Source organism: Coenobita brevimanus, chromosome 85 (genome assembly GCF_032717465.1).
Source record: "Coenobita brevimanus isolate Jiangsu-jjx chromosome 85, ASM3271746v2, whole genome shotgun sequence".
Taxonomy (NCBI): Eukaryota; Metazoa; Arthropoda; class Malacostraca; order Decapoda; family Coenobitidae; genus Coenobita; species Coenobita brevimanus.
The window spans coordinates 6212825-6230714 of record NC_137038.1 but is presented as its reverse complement, the minus strand read 5'-3'; the positions used below and the strand labels follow the sequence as shown (position 1 = coordinate 6230714).

The 17890-nt window shown below is 40.2% G+C and overlaps 1 protein-coding gene across 1 annotated transcript in view; it reads right to left on the bottom strand.

The window, feature by feature from the left end:
- Positions 1-3824: 3824 nt before the first annotated feature.
- The window catches only part of mtDNA-helicase (mitochondrial DNA helicase), a 41422-nt gene continuing 27356 nt past the window's right edge, over positions 3825-17890 (bottom strand). The window contains exons 7-12 of the mRNA XM_080280562.1: positions 17446-17596; positions 16273-16422; positions 13245-13433; positions 11423-11608; positions 8634-8765; positions 3825-4007 (exon numbers count right to left, since the gene is read on the bottom strand). Of these exons, the coding sequence (XP_080136688.1) occupies positions 3825-4007; positions 8634-8765; positions 11423-11608; positions 13245-13433; positions 16273-16422; positions 17446-17596 (991 nt within the window). The remainder of the gene's footprint in view (positions 4008-8633; positions 8766-11422; positions 11609-13244; positions 13434-16272; positions 16423-17445; positions 17597-17890) is intronic.

Here is a 17890-nt window from a genome sequence, read left to right as displayed (position 1 = left end):
CTCACAGATGGGTTCAGATAAACATTACATGCACAGTGAAGCTACAGCACTTTTCCTTCTACAATGTGGCTGTACAGTCAGTCAAGATGAATTTGCAATTCCAGTTGTAATACAGCACAATAGGGTATGTGTCACATTCAACCTTACCTCCCAAATTGCTGAAATAACCCCACAAAGGGGGGGGGGGATATCACCCTCAAACTTCAATGTTAGATAGTGCCGTATGACAGGCATTAGGGCTGTTTAGACTGAGTAGGGGTGTGTGGTATAGAGGGGGTTATTACACACAACCAAATTTCATCTTGCACCTAAAATAAAGGTAAGTTATAATAGAATGTTTACAAAATATTTTAATATACAAAACCTATTTTCACTACTACTAAGCTGCCTTGATACAAACAGCAAAGCACAACACTAATTTTCAGATTTCAAACAAAATAGCAGTTTTAGCTTCACAGTTACATAACACACTCAGCCCTCCATATTCTGAAGGATATGCTTTAAAGATGGCTGAATGGCAAAAATTCACAAACAACTATTACCCCAAAACAGCCCTTGCAGGTGTAATTTAATTAGTGATGGCCAAAAAACCCTCTGCAGATCCCAGAACATCTTTAGATATTACAATCTATTCACTTAAAGTGTATTTTGAGATGGTTTATTAACCCTTTAATAACCAAACATGCAAATGGTGAAGACATGAATAAAGAGGGCTAACTGTATGAAGGCTGTGGTATGTACAATTCATCATGGAGTTTGAGCTTAGATAAGAACATGTGAAAGTTCAAGAATGGAGTTAAAAACATATACAGTGTTATCAATCTACTTCTTAAAGACAAAGACCAGATCCAATTATGTGTACTGTAACGTAAGCAACGTAGGAGGTAACGTCACCCCGGAGCAAGGCAATTACCACACTTGTGACTTATAAGATGCTCTAATGCATCAGTGCATTAGACACTAATTTAAGAAGGCAGTAGGCTTGTCATTCTGTCTACAGGTGACTTTACACTCCTTCTTCTGTCTTTCTTTCCTTCATTCTTTCCTCTTCCTTCTGCCTGTGGGTGACTCTACACTAAGTGACAAGCCAAATGGTTCCCTGTACACCAGGAAACCATTTACTACGCTGGGTAGTAACCATATAACCAAATTTTGGCACCTAGCAGTTTAGTGGGTAATTACAGCACTCCAATCGGATTGAGCTGGTGAAGGTTTATATTCAAGGAGTGGTTGGGGTTTATTGCTCACATAATGCCACTCAGGGATGACTGAGGCTGTTCACTCTCATCTTACATGTCAGGACCAACTTGCCTAGCCCCGGGCTCCTACGCTCCTTATGGGGCAATATAGGATTGGATGATGGATGGATGGATGGATGGATAATAATTTAAAAAAAAACTAGGCAGCATTGTCTGCAGGTTGGGGACTGTGATCATCAGTTGTCGATCCAGCATGGAATATGACCACTAACGAATCAGGAAGAGTTCCAGTTTTCCATTATGAGTGCTGTGTTACTGAATGTATGATTTTTGTTGCATGGATTGTGCTGTTTTAGATATTTACTATTTTATGAGTGGGCATGTACAGGTCTCTTCAGAAATTCATACTATGTCTAAGATGGAAGGCAAAAAGCAGTTCCACCCTTCCTGGATGACAGGTTACTGCCTGAGTCTCACATCATTACAAAGAGAGAAACTTCAGTCAGGTACATTATTTCCCCTACACAAAGTGAAAGGGGAGAAACAAGTGCATGGCAATCATAGGGGTATTTGTCTTCTTAATATAATAAGTAATGAGAAAGCTCTATGGTAGAATATGGATTTATGTGAGTTATGTAGAAACTCGAGGAATTACAGAATAATACTGCAGGTGGAAGGGAACAATGGAGCTTCAGGGAGGCGGCGTAGCAGGCCAGATATTTGTTCTACAATGTTAAGTGGAAGAGTATTTAAAGATGGGAAAGAAGTTGGATGTTACCTCTGTGAATGTGCAGAAAGCATATGACAGAGTAGACAGGCAAGGAATGTGGAAGGTACTCAAAATATATTGAGTACATGAGAAACAGCTGAACACTGTCAGTAGTATGTATGAGGGCACATGGGCAACAGTGCACGTAGAGGGTAACTTAAATGAGTTCTTTGATTTGAATGTTATACAGAAACTGGGAGGTGTCATGTATCCATGACTGTTCAATATAAAATATGAATGGTATCATAAAAGAAATACAAAGTATGGTAGTAGAGGCAGACCCAGTCTGGAAATTGGCTACTGTACTGTTCTTTGCTGATGATACTATACTGTTATTATTTGAAACAGTGCTTATTAATTTCAAAGTGAGTTTTAGTGAAGAATATACTAAGGACTACAGATTGCCAGCTGTTTAGCTGGAACAAAACTATGCATCATTACTGGTACAAAATTACATTAATGATCTTTCCCATAATCCACTCATCACAAAAAGTACTGTATTGGGTAAATTCTATATTTACAATTACATACAAACTGAACTGGATACTGAAGGCACCAATATTTAAACTGATACTGATCTAAATATCACAGGATTACTGTACAGTAGTTAAACTGTGGTAAAAACTAAAACCCCCAAAACTAACCAAAACCAAGCAGTCTGAAGAGTATCCTACCAGAATACCAAAAGCCAAACTGAAAATGCCACTTTACCCAATGATCCTGGTTTCTTGAAATGGGTGGTGTCTACCAGTTTGAAAGTTTATATTACTCTGGATACAGAAGTAAAGTTTGCTTTGATATAAGGCCATGTTAAAACAAGAAACAGCCATGAACACCACTGTAAACATGAAACAGACTGTTCCGGATATGGGAGGCTAAACCACCAGCGAAGCAGTGACTCTCCCTACGTTAAACTTTCAGCACTTGTCTGCAACCTGCAATTTACAGCCCAACTTCTCTATGCAATGAATTGCTTTGTGATCGTTTGCTTATAAAATAATTAGGAAGTTATACCCCTTCCACACTTAGAGATCACAAATCTTAATTTATAAGATCAGAGTGATACCTCCTAACAGGATCCCATGTGTCTGCATGGTGACAAACAAGCCTTCTTTCTTTTGGAATCCCTGTTCAACTGGAGTCACTCCCTATGAACTAGGTAACTGTGTTCTAAGACCAAATGTTTGTTTTCTAGGTTAAGCAATGATGGACTGAATGTTTCAAGTTATTCTTACTTCATCTTCATAAATAAATAAAACAATATAATTTGTTATGAATGTCCAATGGTGTCAACGAATATCACTGAAAGTTGAATTTTTAACATAGTCTATGGATTGGCTGTGCAAAAGTATGAATAAAATGCCATCATTTACACATCCATACCTCCATATACGTTTTAGATTACTGTACAGAATTAAAAGGTAATTAATTGTCATTAAGAGTGCAAATTTATATAATACATGCAAGGTCACTTTCACCTCTTTAAAAATTAGAATATCTTCTTTATGCTATATCAACTATCATTTTTTTATAATGAAAGTTTTCAGCTTTGAATAACACCAATGACTGGAATGAAGATGCAGAAAAAAAAAAAAAAAAAAATCATGAACACAAGCACCTACCATCGTCATCCTAAAGCTTCCCAGTCAAAGATGGCCTAAAATAAAGAATACCTGGTAGTACTCTTGATAGCTATTTTTTAACACATGGGTAAAATTACATGATTTTTTAAAATGCAAATCTGCTGACTGTAATCTTTTTAACACTACCCAAACTCTGAAGTAACAGAAAATCAGGCTAAACAGATGATAATGACAATGATGACTTTTTACCCTAAAAAGAGTTCCTCATTTCAACTACTTCAATCGCTTTATCCTCAACCTGCGAAGGGACTGGCTGGAGTCTTCTTCATCTAGGCTGGCCTCTTCTTTGGTTTTCTGTTTGGATTTCTGTCTAAAGCATGATGACAATGTGAGAGACTCCTTGTGGAACTTCAGTGGCACCATCCCCAGCTGACCACCATATCTATTTTTTACGACCTGTAATGGGAAGAGCTGCCATTAGGTGACCAAGGCTGATATACACAAGCATAATACAGCCTTTTATAAAGGAATTAACGAACAAATCCATATAATATTACTCAAAAATTATGTGAAAATGGTCAGCATACCTATTTTTAATCTGTAAAATGTAACAGGACCAACTTGCCTAGCCCTGGGTTCCTACGCTCCTCTATGGGGCAACATAGGACTGGATGATGGATGGATGGATGAATGGGACATGCATATATAAGAAAATAACTAAATAAATATATGCAGATGTTACCCATTAACAGCAAAGCCCACATTTCCACGACATGATCAGGACTGTAATGCACAATATCCTGTACTGTTTTTGTCAGCATTAACCCTTTCAGTATGATGGTGTCTTATACTGTTTCTTGCTATGTCAAATTATTTTGCTCAACTCAAGAGATATCCCTCTGACCGGACTTGTGTTAATTCCTTCAGTGAGAATATAGACAGTGCCTCTAATACTGTAGATATTTTTAAAAGTGTGTGTGTGTGTGTGTCTGTCTGTCTGTTAGTTTGCTACTGAAATTAAGGAGGAACCATCTAGAGAGCTCCAAAGGGATCTAACAGAGGTAACTTTTAAAGAGGAAGTTCATGGTGTGGTTTAAAGTTGCTACAGTGGCACCCCCAAAGATCAAAAGTAGACCTAATCATGTCAACATAACGGAGCTTAGGGCCAATTACCCTAGACTCTTTAACTTCCTCCAACAACCATATCAACAGTACAACTTAGAAGTTAACCACTATGCTGTATCAAGCCAATATGGTACAGCAGCGTGGGTGAGTGTGCAAGTGAGTGGGTGGGCAAGATGGACTGGCGAGCAGGTAGTGGTAACAAATCACGTAACATTATGGAACTTAGGGCCAATTGCCGTAGAATTTTTAACTTCCTCCAACAACCATATCAATATTACAACTTAAAAGTCAATCACCAGGCTCTATGAAGTCAACATGGTAGAGCAGCATGAGTGGGTGAGTGGGAGGGCAGGATGAGTTGGTGAGTGGATAGTGGGAAGAAATCATGTTACATTATGGAGCTTGGGGCCAATTACCATATAGTTTTTAACTTCCTCCTACAACCATATCAATATCACAACTAAAAAAATCACTATATCGTCAACATAGTGGGGCAGTGTGGATGAGCATGTGAGTGAGTAAGTGAATGGGTGGGTGGGTGGACAGAATGGGTTGGTGAGTGGGTTGTGGGAAAATAGGCCCATGAAGTGACCAAGTCCATAGGGAATATATCCATGGGGAAATAGGCCCAAGGGGGAACAGAGGTACAAATTGTATAATAGAACCTTGAGCCACCTTCCACAAGGGGGTTGCCCCCCACGGTCCCAGTCAATGCTGATAACCATGGTCACAGTGTTTTACTTAGGCAATGCTGAGAACTTGCCTGGTCATATCTTTTTTTGCTCATGTTTAGAAAGACTCTGATCTGCAGAGATTATATCCTTCATTTACCCTTTCACTACAATGATGCTTTCCTAAGCTGAATAAATAATCTAGTAGTATCAATCATAAACCCTTCCTTCCAATCCAATGATGTATTTTCAATACATTCTTGCTATCTTCACACTTATTCAACTCTGGAGAAACTTGTCAAACTGGAAAATTTACATACAACTTTTATTCACCCCTTTACTGGTGGTGGATTTTTTTTCTTAATGCATGGAAGAAGAAATCAAAGGCCAGAAGTTCCCTCCAAGAAAAAACAAAAACATGATAACAAGGAGCCAAATTCAAGATCCATTCATTTTGATACGTTTGGACACACTGCATTAGAAAGACTGCAGATCGCAGGCAGTAGGAAATACAGACAGTGAGACAGAGAGTTCCTGAGTTGACCAGATGCATACTTAAAGGACTGGGAGTTAACGGTTAACTCTTGCAACAGAGTTGAACAGAAAGAGGGATGAGAGTTTGTTGATAGATGGGCGCTACACACCCGCCACAGCAGTGGGGGGATGCAAGCAGACAGATCAGAGGAGCAGTGACCATTGACGCAGTGATAGAAAAGAGATAAAGATGCAATGGTGTGGTGAAGGGACAGAGGTTGAAGGAAACAAGTAGGAGGAAGAGAGTTACCGAGACGAATTGACTCCACCTTGCTGAGAAGAGCTGTATGTGGGGAACCTCCCCACATGTGAGCACTGTACTCTACACGGGCAAATAAAACCCATGTATACGGTAAAACCTCGATATAAAGGAATTCAGTAGACCAGAATTTGCTTTTATCGGACTCGAGGAGCTACCAGACTAAATTCCTATATGTCGGGAAAAATCTGATAAAGCCAGAAGCAGTCTGGACTGTCTGACTACTTCAGCTATGTTTACCACAATAAGGTAAATAAAAGACATGTTTATCAGTGTACAGTACAGTATTATTATACAGTAATCCCTCTAATATCCGAACGCCCAATATCCGAACATCCCCACTAACCGGACATAATCCTCCTGGGATCCAATATTCCCAAAATGGGCCAAAAACTGCAAAAAATTCGAAAAAAATCTGACTTTTTTCCCTCCCATAATTTGAAATTCCCGCCTGGCGCCAAACAGCTGTTACACCATGGTCCCTTCACCCCTTCCTTCCATCCCCCTCCCCCCTCCCCTGTCAGGTTGCCATTTGGTATTTTTCATTACCAAGTGTGGGCCAATTTGGTAATGAAAAATTCGTTTGGTAATGCATTACCAAATGGATTTTTCACATGTATGAGGATACACAGGATGGAGATGGTGGATTGTTTGCTCTCTCTGATTAATCTGCTACCCTACATAGTGTGAAAATAATCAACATGGTGTTAGTTATAAGGAGAGTGATTACATGTATTTCCACTTGTATATATAATTAGTGAAGAATATATGCTAGCTTTACGAATTTGGTAATGAAAAGTTATATTTGACAATGAAAGTTGAGGAGATTGGTAATGTGGCTGTTGCGATCTGGCAACTCTGTTACCCCACCAACATCAACAGTCACAGCTTAACTCCGATGGAGAGCAGATACTCATAACAGTGCAAGCCACAGGTGCTTGTTTTTTGTGAATAAACAGTGAATAAACTGCAATACCTTGCCACTAGAACACACAGGAATTTACAGTGTTGTGCAGTGTTAAGAAATTAGAATTTAGAGTGCAGAGGATTAACTGTGGACTGCAAACTGGCGGTTCAAACCAGTGCAAGACCAAGGGACTTGTAAGTACCCAGAATGTTTAATATTGTATAAACTCACCTCTAAAACCTCATTTTATGGTTCTTTTGCATTTATTTCAGTCTTTTATGTCCCTTATTGGTGTGATTTGGGTCTTAAATAGGTGCTATGCATGTCCAGAGGGAGATGTATAGGTGTTTTTCAGAGTTAGGGTCCGTAAGTACTAGTCCATAAGCTGGGGCCCAATATCCGGACAGGACCACTATCCGGACCTGCCTATGGCTCTATTGATCCGGATATTGGAGGGGTTACTTATATATTATACCATTTGATTAATGCAGTGAAGTTATAACACAGTACAGTACCACAATGGTAGTCAAAACAGTTTAAATACCATTCATGTGATCTGGACTAATGTCTGATATATTGGAAAAACTCCAGATTAGCAGGGGGAAGTCCGGATGTCGCTTTTATCGGGATTTTGCATTTTTCGGAATGATTTGGACCCCAATTAATCCATTATAGTGAGGTCTTACTGTAAAGTCAACAGCTGTGCAGGGGTAAAGAAGACACAGAGTCACCTTAGTATGCCTAATCTCTTGGAAGCAGATTTGTAAGAGAGGTAATATGACCTTTCCAAGATAAATCCCGAGACAATGAAACCCCAAGTACGTTTACAGATGATGCAGGATTGAGTCGGATATTGTTGAAAATTAAAAGATACTGGGGCTGATAGATGCAAGAACTGAATTTCTGATGCACTAAAAACAACAAGATTACTTTTACCCCAATCTGAGATATGAGCCAAGTCAGACATTAGGTGTGCCATAGTCTCGTCCCTTATTTGCTGAAGTAACTGCTGTGATGGACACTGTGGGAAGTGAATGGAAAGGTGAAGGGTGGAGTCATCAACGTATGAGTGGATAGGGTTAGATGTATAGCTAAGAGGGTCATTAATGAATAAAAGGAAGAGAGTTGGAGACAGAACTGAGGCCTGAGAAACACCACTATTGATAGCTCTAGGAGAAGTGGTAGCACCAATTAAACCAGATGGTGGAGCTGCCTGGTTGTACAAACATCCCTTAATCCCCTCCATTTCCTCCAAGCTGATGGTGGACTGCAGAAGATGGGCAACTTTGATCTGCAATCCACTTGGTTCATGCGGAGATAAGTGTGTAACAGTAACTATTACCACCACTACTGAAACCTCTTCATTGCAAGGTATCTCCCAGAAGCTAAATAAATCATCCGGACGTATTATGACTGAGTCAATAAAAGAGGTCACCAGACTGTGGGTGTTAGTACAATACAATGAGAGAGGAATGATGAAGCAGAGAACAAGATTGCATGACTGCATTTTGTTCATGGCCACCCATCCCCTCTAGAATTAAGGCATCTGGGTGCCAACAGATACAGACAGAAGAATGTGGTCTAACCTGGAGGAGCTTGCGTGATGATGTTATTGTGGCTCCATCCTTCACCTGCAGTATAAGGACATTATCAGCTTCCTGGGTTACCTTCGCCCCTCCAAACACACTCCCAATAGCAAGTGGCTGACCTTCGGGAACCTGGAAAAGGGAGGAGAAATAATAAGTTAACCCTTTAACCACTTCACACTGATGAGGATGTTACTTTCTGAGTTGGAGTGGCCCTGGTGAAAGAGGGTCGTGTTTGGAAACTCCCTGTACTGTTGTTTGCAGATGATACTGTGTTGTTGAGTGAAGACGAAGGGGAGCTGCAAGGCTTGGTGGATGAGTTTGGGAGTGTGTGTAAGAAATGGAATCTAAAGGTGAATGTAGAGAAGAGTAAAGTGATGGTCTTTGAGAGAGGTGAAGTTAGTGAATGTACAGTGAGGTTGGATGGTGAGGAAATGGAAAATGTGAGCACATTTAAGTACTTGGGTAGTGTGATGAGTAAGGACGGAAGTTTGGAGGGTGAAGTGCTTGAAAGGGTACAACAAGGAAGAAAGGTTGCTGGCTCCTTGAAAACAGTGATAAGAAACAGGAAAGTGAGCATAGAAGTGAAAAAGTTACTACACGACAGTATTGTGATACCAACTCTAACGTATGGATGTGAAACTTGGACATTGTTGGAAGGACACAAGTTAAGAGTGAAAGCAGTGGAAATGAGTTATTTAAGAGGAGCATGTGGAGTCAAATGGAGAGACAGGCTGACAAATGAGAATATAAAGGAGCGTTGTGGTGTGGATGTGGATGTGATAAGAAGCATTAGGAGGAACACACTCGGGTGGTTTGGCCATGTGGAGAGGATGGAGGGTGAGAGACTGATGAGGAGACTGTATGTGAGTGAAGTGGAGGGGGAGAGAGGGAGGGCGAGGCTGAGGATGAGATGGAGGGATGGAGTGGAGAGGTATAAGAGACAGGGGGTGTGTGAGTTGAGAGCATGGCAGTAAAATGGTGGGGGACAGGGCAACGTGGAGGTGATTTGTTTGTGGCCACCCCGTACAGGATTGAGGCGTCTGGCAATAGACAGATAGATAGATACTTTCTGAGGCTTTTATTTAGCTCAGGAGACTTGAAATTGGACGGGTCTGACAAAGACCTAACCCACACACTACAGAAGGGTTCTTCCTAGGTTTAATAAAACTGTCCAGAGGTGGCAGAAGTAAACTAAATAAATTTCAATGTTGAGAAGATGAAGGATGACAATTGGGTGCAGAAAATGAAAAGTGACATCAGGGGTAGGGTTGTGTGCGGCAAGTTGAAAAAAGGACCTGGGACAAGGTTGTAGAGTGTGATCTCAAGGATTAGGGACTGAATAGGAAGGCTGCCAGAGGTCAAGCAGCATGGAGGGTCACCATTAAGTGAGCAAGGCTGACATCTGCATGTTGGAGCCTTTACTAATGATACAAAACAATACACCGAAGACATACCCAAACATCAGTGTGGACATATATACACCTTAATGCAATCCTCTACCAGCCTTCATAGTCAGTCCCCTGTTTTGCATCAAGGCCTTCATTGCACTCTGAGTCAATCTTCTCTCCACCTCTTTTAACCCGCCCCATTCCGACGTTTTTGGACCTTTTTTTTTTTGGCTCAAACATCCGCTTTTGGTGAGAAACATCGAAAATTCATAGAGAAATCGTTCACCTGAGGTTTAAAATACTCGATTTAGGTACGAGTACTTCCTTACCTGACTGGGTTTTCTAACAGGCTGGCACCAAAGAAAATGAGTTCTATGGGAGGGTAACTATTTTATCCACTCATAAACAGTATTTATTTATTTACTTGGTACGAATTTACATGTAGTACAAGAGTATATTGGTTTTCAAACAGTAATATAGGCATTATAAGCATTGTTTCACTCACTAACTCATCATCATTCATGACCTTTTTTTTCCCACATTACCTGATCATCATTTCTGACTGTTTCTTCCTCTAATCCTATGTAAACTTTGTCCTCCACATTGTCATCAATTGGGGAATCACTCTGGCCCTGAATGTCTTTATTGGCCAGGTCACTGGTAACAGGTGAATTGCCGAGACAATGGCGTGGGGGGGGGGGAGAGGTTATGCGGTGTAAGGCATTGTTCCTGCTTGGCATCTTGTAGAGGAATAGAGGAAGGTGTCCCGTGTATACGTGCCAAAAATCACTCGCGAAAATTGAAAATTGTGCAAATTAGGGACCTTGCAATGTTGCCGCGTTAATTCATGTTGCCGGGACGGCGCGGGTTAAACATTAACCTCTCCTTGTTATTACTACAATGAGGTACTTTAAACTCTTCCACTATGTCATGCACTTCTGTGTGCACTACCTCATCACACTGAGCCACTGCCTCTCTCAACAATTATCATTTTACTCTGATCTACATTTATTATCATACAATGCCACACATAAACATTCATTGAATTCTAACCAAACTGCTAAATTTTATTCACTATCACATGCAGCACAGCGCTATCTTAATACATGAAATCTGAAATGCTCCACCTTTTAATAATTTCCTACAACCAAAGGTGGGGCTCCACTGGCTAAATCCAGCTGAAATATTTTGCTCACATATTAGAGGAAAGAAAAGGAAGCTACTGACCTCCAAGAAATTTCTGAAAAATTAACTGGCTAACAACTAGGATATTACCAACTCCTGAATCAACACTATCCAACAGGACATAACTGATGCTATATAACACAAGACTATATCAAATGGTCACACCATGTTTAATTATGTAACAAATACTGTACATCAGGTCTGGCGGTATACCTTCTTAGGATGTGCAATGAGTGTAACATGGCAGTTGCGTATGGTTGCAAAACGTCTGAAGGCAGAGACGGCCCGGTCCTGCTCCCACCACCTGTCACTGGCCTGCTCTAGTGTACCCAACATGAACTGCAAATTGTCTATAACTACGTGCTCTACACCCCACACATCCACTGCCTCGTTCATTACCTGTAAATAAATTATCATCATCATCATCATCATCATCATCCACATCTTGTTTCCCATCTTGGGTCAAGTGGGCCATTAAAAAAATACTAATAAATAAAAATAAATAAATAAACAATAATAATAATAATAATAATAACAATCATCATCATCATCATCATCCGGACCTCCTTTCCCACCCTAGGGCAGGGTTAGGAGTAGCAACATTCAGACAGCCCAAGTATTGCCCAGTCTGATGGGTCATGCTTCCATTCACTCATCATTCAAGACCCTGGAATCCTGGCTCTATCTGATAGGCCAAACATTTTCACCAAATTCTGTAGCTTCACATAAATGTATCCGACAGAGTCAATAATAATAATGGGATAAAATGGGAGATAACTCTGTCAATAAATACACACAAATTTTATTTCACAGTCTTATAAAAAGGCAGTTTTCAGTATAAGCAAGGGCTGCATTCTAAATATCATAACAATTTAAATATGGTACAACTGCTACTTAAAATTTGGGAATACAAGGAGGCCAACTTCAGACTTCAGACTGGGACTTTAATAAGCAAGTTTTTCTAATTTTACTGACGACTCAAAATAGGGACACAATAGAAGGCTACTTCTAATGAGAATTGCATACATATATTGCAAAAGGGGATAGATATATTAATCAAATGACACATTTCAGTGAGATATACAGTAATAATACAAGTGGTTACAGCTGGTAATATTACCATACCACTAGATGGTTTCATCATGATACTGGTAGGTGAAGTAGGATATAGCAAAAGAATTTTAATTTAAAAATCACTTAAATAATGGATATATGGATACTATGAAAGGTTCTCAATGGTACTGTACACTGCACAGTATTGGTATATACCATCAAATTCACACATTACCAAAACAAAGACGCATACATACAACATCTAATCCTGTGTTGTCCCATGAGAAGCGTAGGAACCCGGGGCTAGGCAAGTTGGTCCTGACATTTAAGGTGAGAGTGACCAGCCTCACTCATCCCTGAGTAGCATTATGTAAGCAATAAAGCCCAATAACCCCTTGAATATAAACCTGCACAGGCTCAATCCAATTAGAGTGCCTTAATTACTCACTAAACCACCAAAATGCATCTTTGTAACTGAGGGACTAACAAAAACAAGATCTAATTTTATAACAAATCTATCACATATATTTTCATCACAGAAGTTACATAGCCTTTTCTATGCTAACAGAGCAATTAGTGTTGAGGTGTGGGCATACAGTGGCCACAAAAGAAATTGTCACATTAAATTCACCATGGGGATCTGTTCATACAACTGCCTTCACTTGCACCACAGCCACACCCATGGTCAGTTTAGACTGGTCGTATGCCATGCAGTCATGTACCCCTTCTCAACCAAGGCAAACAAGCATAGTACTGGAAGTCAGTGACATGCTGGTGGTCAGAGGGGGATGATGATGTGCACTTTGTTTGACTCTTGGTTATCTAATCTTCCCGCCCAGTTATTACCATCGTCCTGTTTTCAGTACCCGCAGTTAGAATGGGCTGTAAGATGCCGAAAGGAAAGAAGGCCTGTGCTTTGATGCTACTGAAGAGATGGCAAAATTTTACGTCGTTAGCATGAAGAGTACAAATGAATATGTACCTTGAGGACCGAGGCAACATCCTGCTGTCCATGGTAGGTGAGGAAGTGCAGAGGCAACGCTGAGAACTGTGCTGCGATAGTGTTGAAGGCTGTGTGGTCATGTGGGAGGGGGGCACCGGTGTACTGCTGCAACATCACCTCACACAGCCTCACCACACTCACTTCAAAGCTACCCCACAGCGTCTTCACCTGGCAAAACATTTACAGCATTAATAACTTTAAACAACTGCACCAACTATACTTTAAAGTTACCAGATGGTGTCTCCACATGAACAAACAATTACAATACACCTCAGTTCGGTTAGGTTATCCAACTGGTGAACGACATCTTTCCTGAATGAAACAAAGTTTTGTGGATGTCTGAAGGATGTTACACTGGTGTAACGTAATGCTTATGTAGTGATAAACAACAGACAGAACTAAGTTACAGAAGTAGAAAGTACACTGGTTATTTATAAAAAAAAAAAAAAAAAAAAAAAAAAAAAAATAGTGTTCTGAAGGGGTTCACTGGATAAAAAAAATACTGCTTTCCAATTAGATATCCAGCCTGATACCAAGTGATAAAAGAATTTAAAAAAAAATACAAATATTATGTGTGCAACATGCCTAGTGCTTTGGTGATTGGCTAGAGCTTGTCACTATGGGTCTTATGACTCTTATGAGCATCAGTTTAACCCCTCAACTACCAACTGGTGACTGGCGATTTATCTCTCATGTAATATGCTGCCAAGGAAGGAGGGCTAGTCTCCTACCCTTGCGACCTAGAGTCCGAAGACTTTTTTCATGTGAAGCTACAGAATGTGGTGAATGTTTCTGGCATATCAGATACAGCCAAGATTCTGGGGGCTTGAATGATGAGTGAATGGAAGCGTGACCCATTGGACTGGGCAAACTTTGGCTGTCTGGAGGCTGCTACTCCTCACCCTACTCTAGGGTGGAAAAGGAGGTCCGGATGATGATGATGATTTATTTTTTTTAAAGGCTTACTATGGTGGCAACCATCATCAATTCACTTAGTGTAATGTTGCCTACTTCTTCCTTCACCTTTATCATTTTATTTCTGTGTCTGCCCTCCTTTCTTCTTCTCCCTTTCCTTCCTGTCACTTTTTATTACTCTTCTTTCCATTTCCACTGACTCTACACTGAGTGACAAGTCTAATGGTTTTTTGTAACTTTGTGCTGGGTAGTAATTATATAACCCAATCACGGAGTGAAGTGGAGCCCATTATGGTGCCCCTAACTGGCTGGGAAGATGTAAACATGGCATCCATCCAGGAATCAAACCTCCACATTTTTCTTTTATGCCTCACTGTGGTGAAGCACTGTCAACCACAAGGGAAGATATGTTCATTGCACAGGATGGCCTAGATAAGATAACTGGCTGCCTATGGTTGGTGGGCCTGCTTGACCAGACAGACTGATGTTGATCAATAACAACAACAAAAATAGGATGACTTTACTTTTGCTCTGGAAAGGTTAAATAATAGGATGACTTTATTTTTGCTCTGGAAAAGTTAAATATAGGCTTCATTTACCCCTTCACTAGAGGAGGTAGTAGAAAGATTGTTACCACTGACCCTGGGAGGTCCTGCCATGAGAATGACATATGGCTATAAGTTTGGTACTTACCACACAACTATCACACTCAGGCAGAAAACATTCAGCCACAAGTACACAAAGTCCAAGGTGATACTCTAACACTATTCCAGATTTTTAACTGCAAACACACATGACTTTTTTTTTTTTTTTTTTTTCCAACAACAGTTTCCAACAACTACTGGGGAGCAATCAGCTGGCTTTGGTACTTGGTTTATCTTCAAATCCATTGAAAGCAACAGCTAAACCATTGCCAATCTCAACATGGTGCTTCCTCAAGTGTGCATGGCCACATAGTTATGTATGTATATACTGGTATATAGGTTACTCTTTTATTAAAAGAGGTTTCCCTTAAACTAATTAAAACTGTCTAACAGCAGCAACAATAAAATAGAAATGTGTCCCTGAACTGAAGACATTAACTGACTGGATTACAATACCCTACCCACTGGACCTGTATGCCCTATGCACTAACTGGAATATGGTGATTTGGCTGTTAGTTTTATTGACATGCAAATGCAAAACAGGATCTTTTCAGACTGACTCAGTTTTGTGAATACAAAACTGAATAGCCAAGTGTGTGTGTGTGTGTGTGTGGGGGGGGGCATGTTCTGAAAAGGCAAGAGCATAGTGAAGATTACTGAGAATAAAAGACCCACTGGCGAATGAAGAAACTTAAAATGCTAGAAGAATCTGTGTATCTTTGTGCAGGAACAGAAAAGAGAAATAAATGTGTACAGGAGCTGTGAATAAGGTGGGTCAAGAAAGAAGACTGGTGAGTTCTGTGACAGCAATGATATGAAACAGGATTGACTATAGGGTCTGCAAGGGAACTGCATGGTGTATTAGTGTCAAAATTTGTGGACAGATGTGAGACTGGGACACTAAGAAGGTAGATGGGTATGACAAGTCCGTATGCAAGTAAAGTATGGAGGGTGACTAAGCTAAGGAACTGTTAAGGGGTTGAATGGATGGGCATAGGCCTACAATATATTCCATGTCTAGAAAAATACAAGAAGGGGATTTGACATCTCTTTTAAAACTTAACAGTTTATGGAATGATTGAAATGAAAAGTGTCAATAAAGTGCTTCACTCACGAAATACACAAACCATAAGTGAGCAGACAAATCAGACTGTGGGGTGAAGCCACTATTCTGAAGGTTAGAATGATTTGTGAATGACTGTGTTGCCCATTTCACTGGGCATGCTGTTTGACAACTCCCACTTTTAACCTTTCTTCTTTGTTTTTACATCCTACCTTACACAATCAATTAAAGGGGATGATAGTGATGGTAATGAAGTCAGTGACAAGGACAACCACAATGATGCTGAACAATGCTGATGGATGATACTGATGAGGCTGATGACGTGACGATGAAATGATCGTGGTATGATAAAAGTGCCAAAGTAAAACAGAATACAACTACTGACCCCTTGGATACTGAGGTCAAGAGAGTACTCAGCCATAAAGGTGGTCTTGCCAGAACCTGTGGGCCCTGTCAGAATTGTCATCTCTCCTCGTCGGTGACCCAGCAAGATGTTGTTCAGATCAGAGAACCTCTGCCATTGCACCCCACATGTCTGCAAAGTTGATGGATTAGTAAGCATGAAGGAAGGAATTCTGTAGTGAAGGGTTAGCTGGGGATCATCATCATCGTCATCATCATCATCATCAGCTGCAGCAGCAGCATCCTGACTAATTTTTTCCCCACCAAAGGATGGGGTGAGATAGGCACAGAAAATGAGGAAGCAGAAACCAAAGTAAATACAGAAGTATCAAAATATGCCTGGTGATATTGGCCAGGCACTCATTAACACACCATTCAATCCCCCTGGTTAAAGAAAGAACTACAGCAAGTCCTTGGAAATTAACAACCTTTTCTGATATTCTTCTTTGCAATTATGTTAACATGGGGGAGAAAAAAAAAAAAAATTAAATTTCCAATATTACTGTACATATAAAATGCAGTGTCATTTTCCCCAGTTTACAGTACTGTACCAATGTACAGAAAAAGTTGATATACAGGGTGGTTTGTAAATAATGTTCCTGTTCCAGTCTGCATAGTTATTTCTTGTATGTTCTGAGGACAGTCCAGTCAGCGTTACCAATGTCTACCCTATGTCTATATTCATTTCCTACAACAACTGCAACACCCACGGCCACACCAGCCAAGAAAACCACTTCCACAACATGTAAGATACCACCACATGTTTCTACTAGAGTGCTCCTTATGGACCACCCTGAATTTTGGAATACATCCCTAGCTTATGGATTAGGATGTAGTCTACTTTTTTTCAATCCACTGGCAATAATTATGCATCCAAAATCTTGAGTGATGAAAACTGTATAAGCATTAACATTACCACATACTATTTTACAGACATACACTAAAACCTTCATCAATACAGTCAAATTCTTATGATACAAAATTCAAACATGCAGTACTTGCTTTTCATTATGTCTGTATGCTTGTTGTGTGTGTGTGTGTGTGTGTGTGTGTGTGTGTGTGTGTGTGTGTGTGTGTGTGTGTGTGTGTGTGTGTGTGTGTGTGTGTGTGTGTGTGCGTGCATGCGTGTGAGAGAGAGAGAGAGAGAATTGCTGACCTCATCCTTATGGGTGAGCCTGTGGTATACTTTGTCCTTTAGCTGCTGGAAGGTTGTGGTGAACTCTGACAGAACTGGTATTGTCTGCTTCAAGGATGCCTTGATCTCAGCTCCAGACTTCAGATGGATTGGGCTGTCATTATCTTTGGATCTGTGCAATGCAATGAGAAGTATCAGAGTAAAAGATAAATGAATATAATAAAATATGTGCTTTTGTGTCTATGTACATCTTCTTATCCTTCTATTTAACGATGAAAAGTCTGGATACTACAGACCAGAACATTTAAGTTGAAAAGCCAGGCCAACTTACTGTTGATTTTCAGTCCAGTCACTGATGTGATGGGCTCACATCTCCTTTAGGAATTAATGAAGTTTTAGCTGTGGATCCCTGAGGATCCAAGGACTTCAGGTTGAGAATCACTGCATTACACGATGAATAATCTCA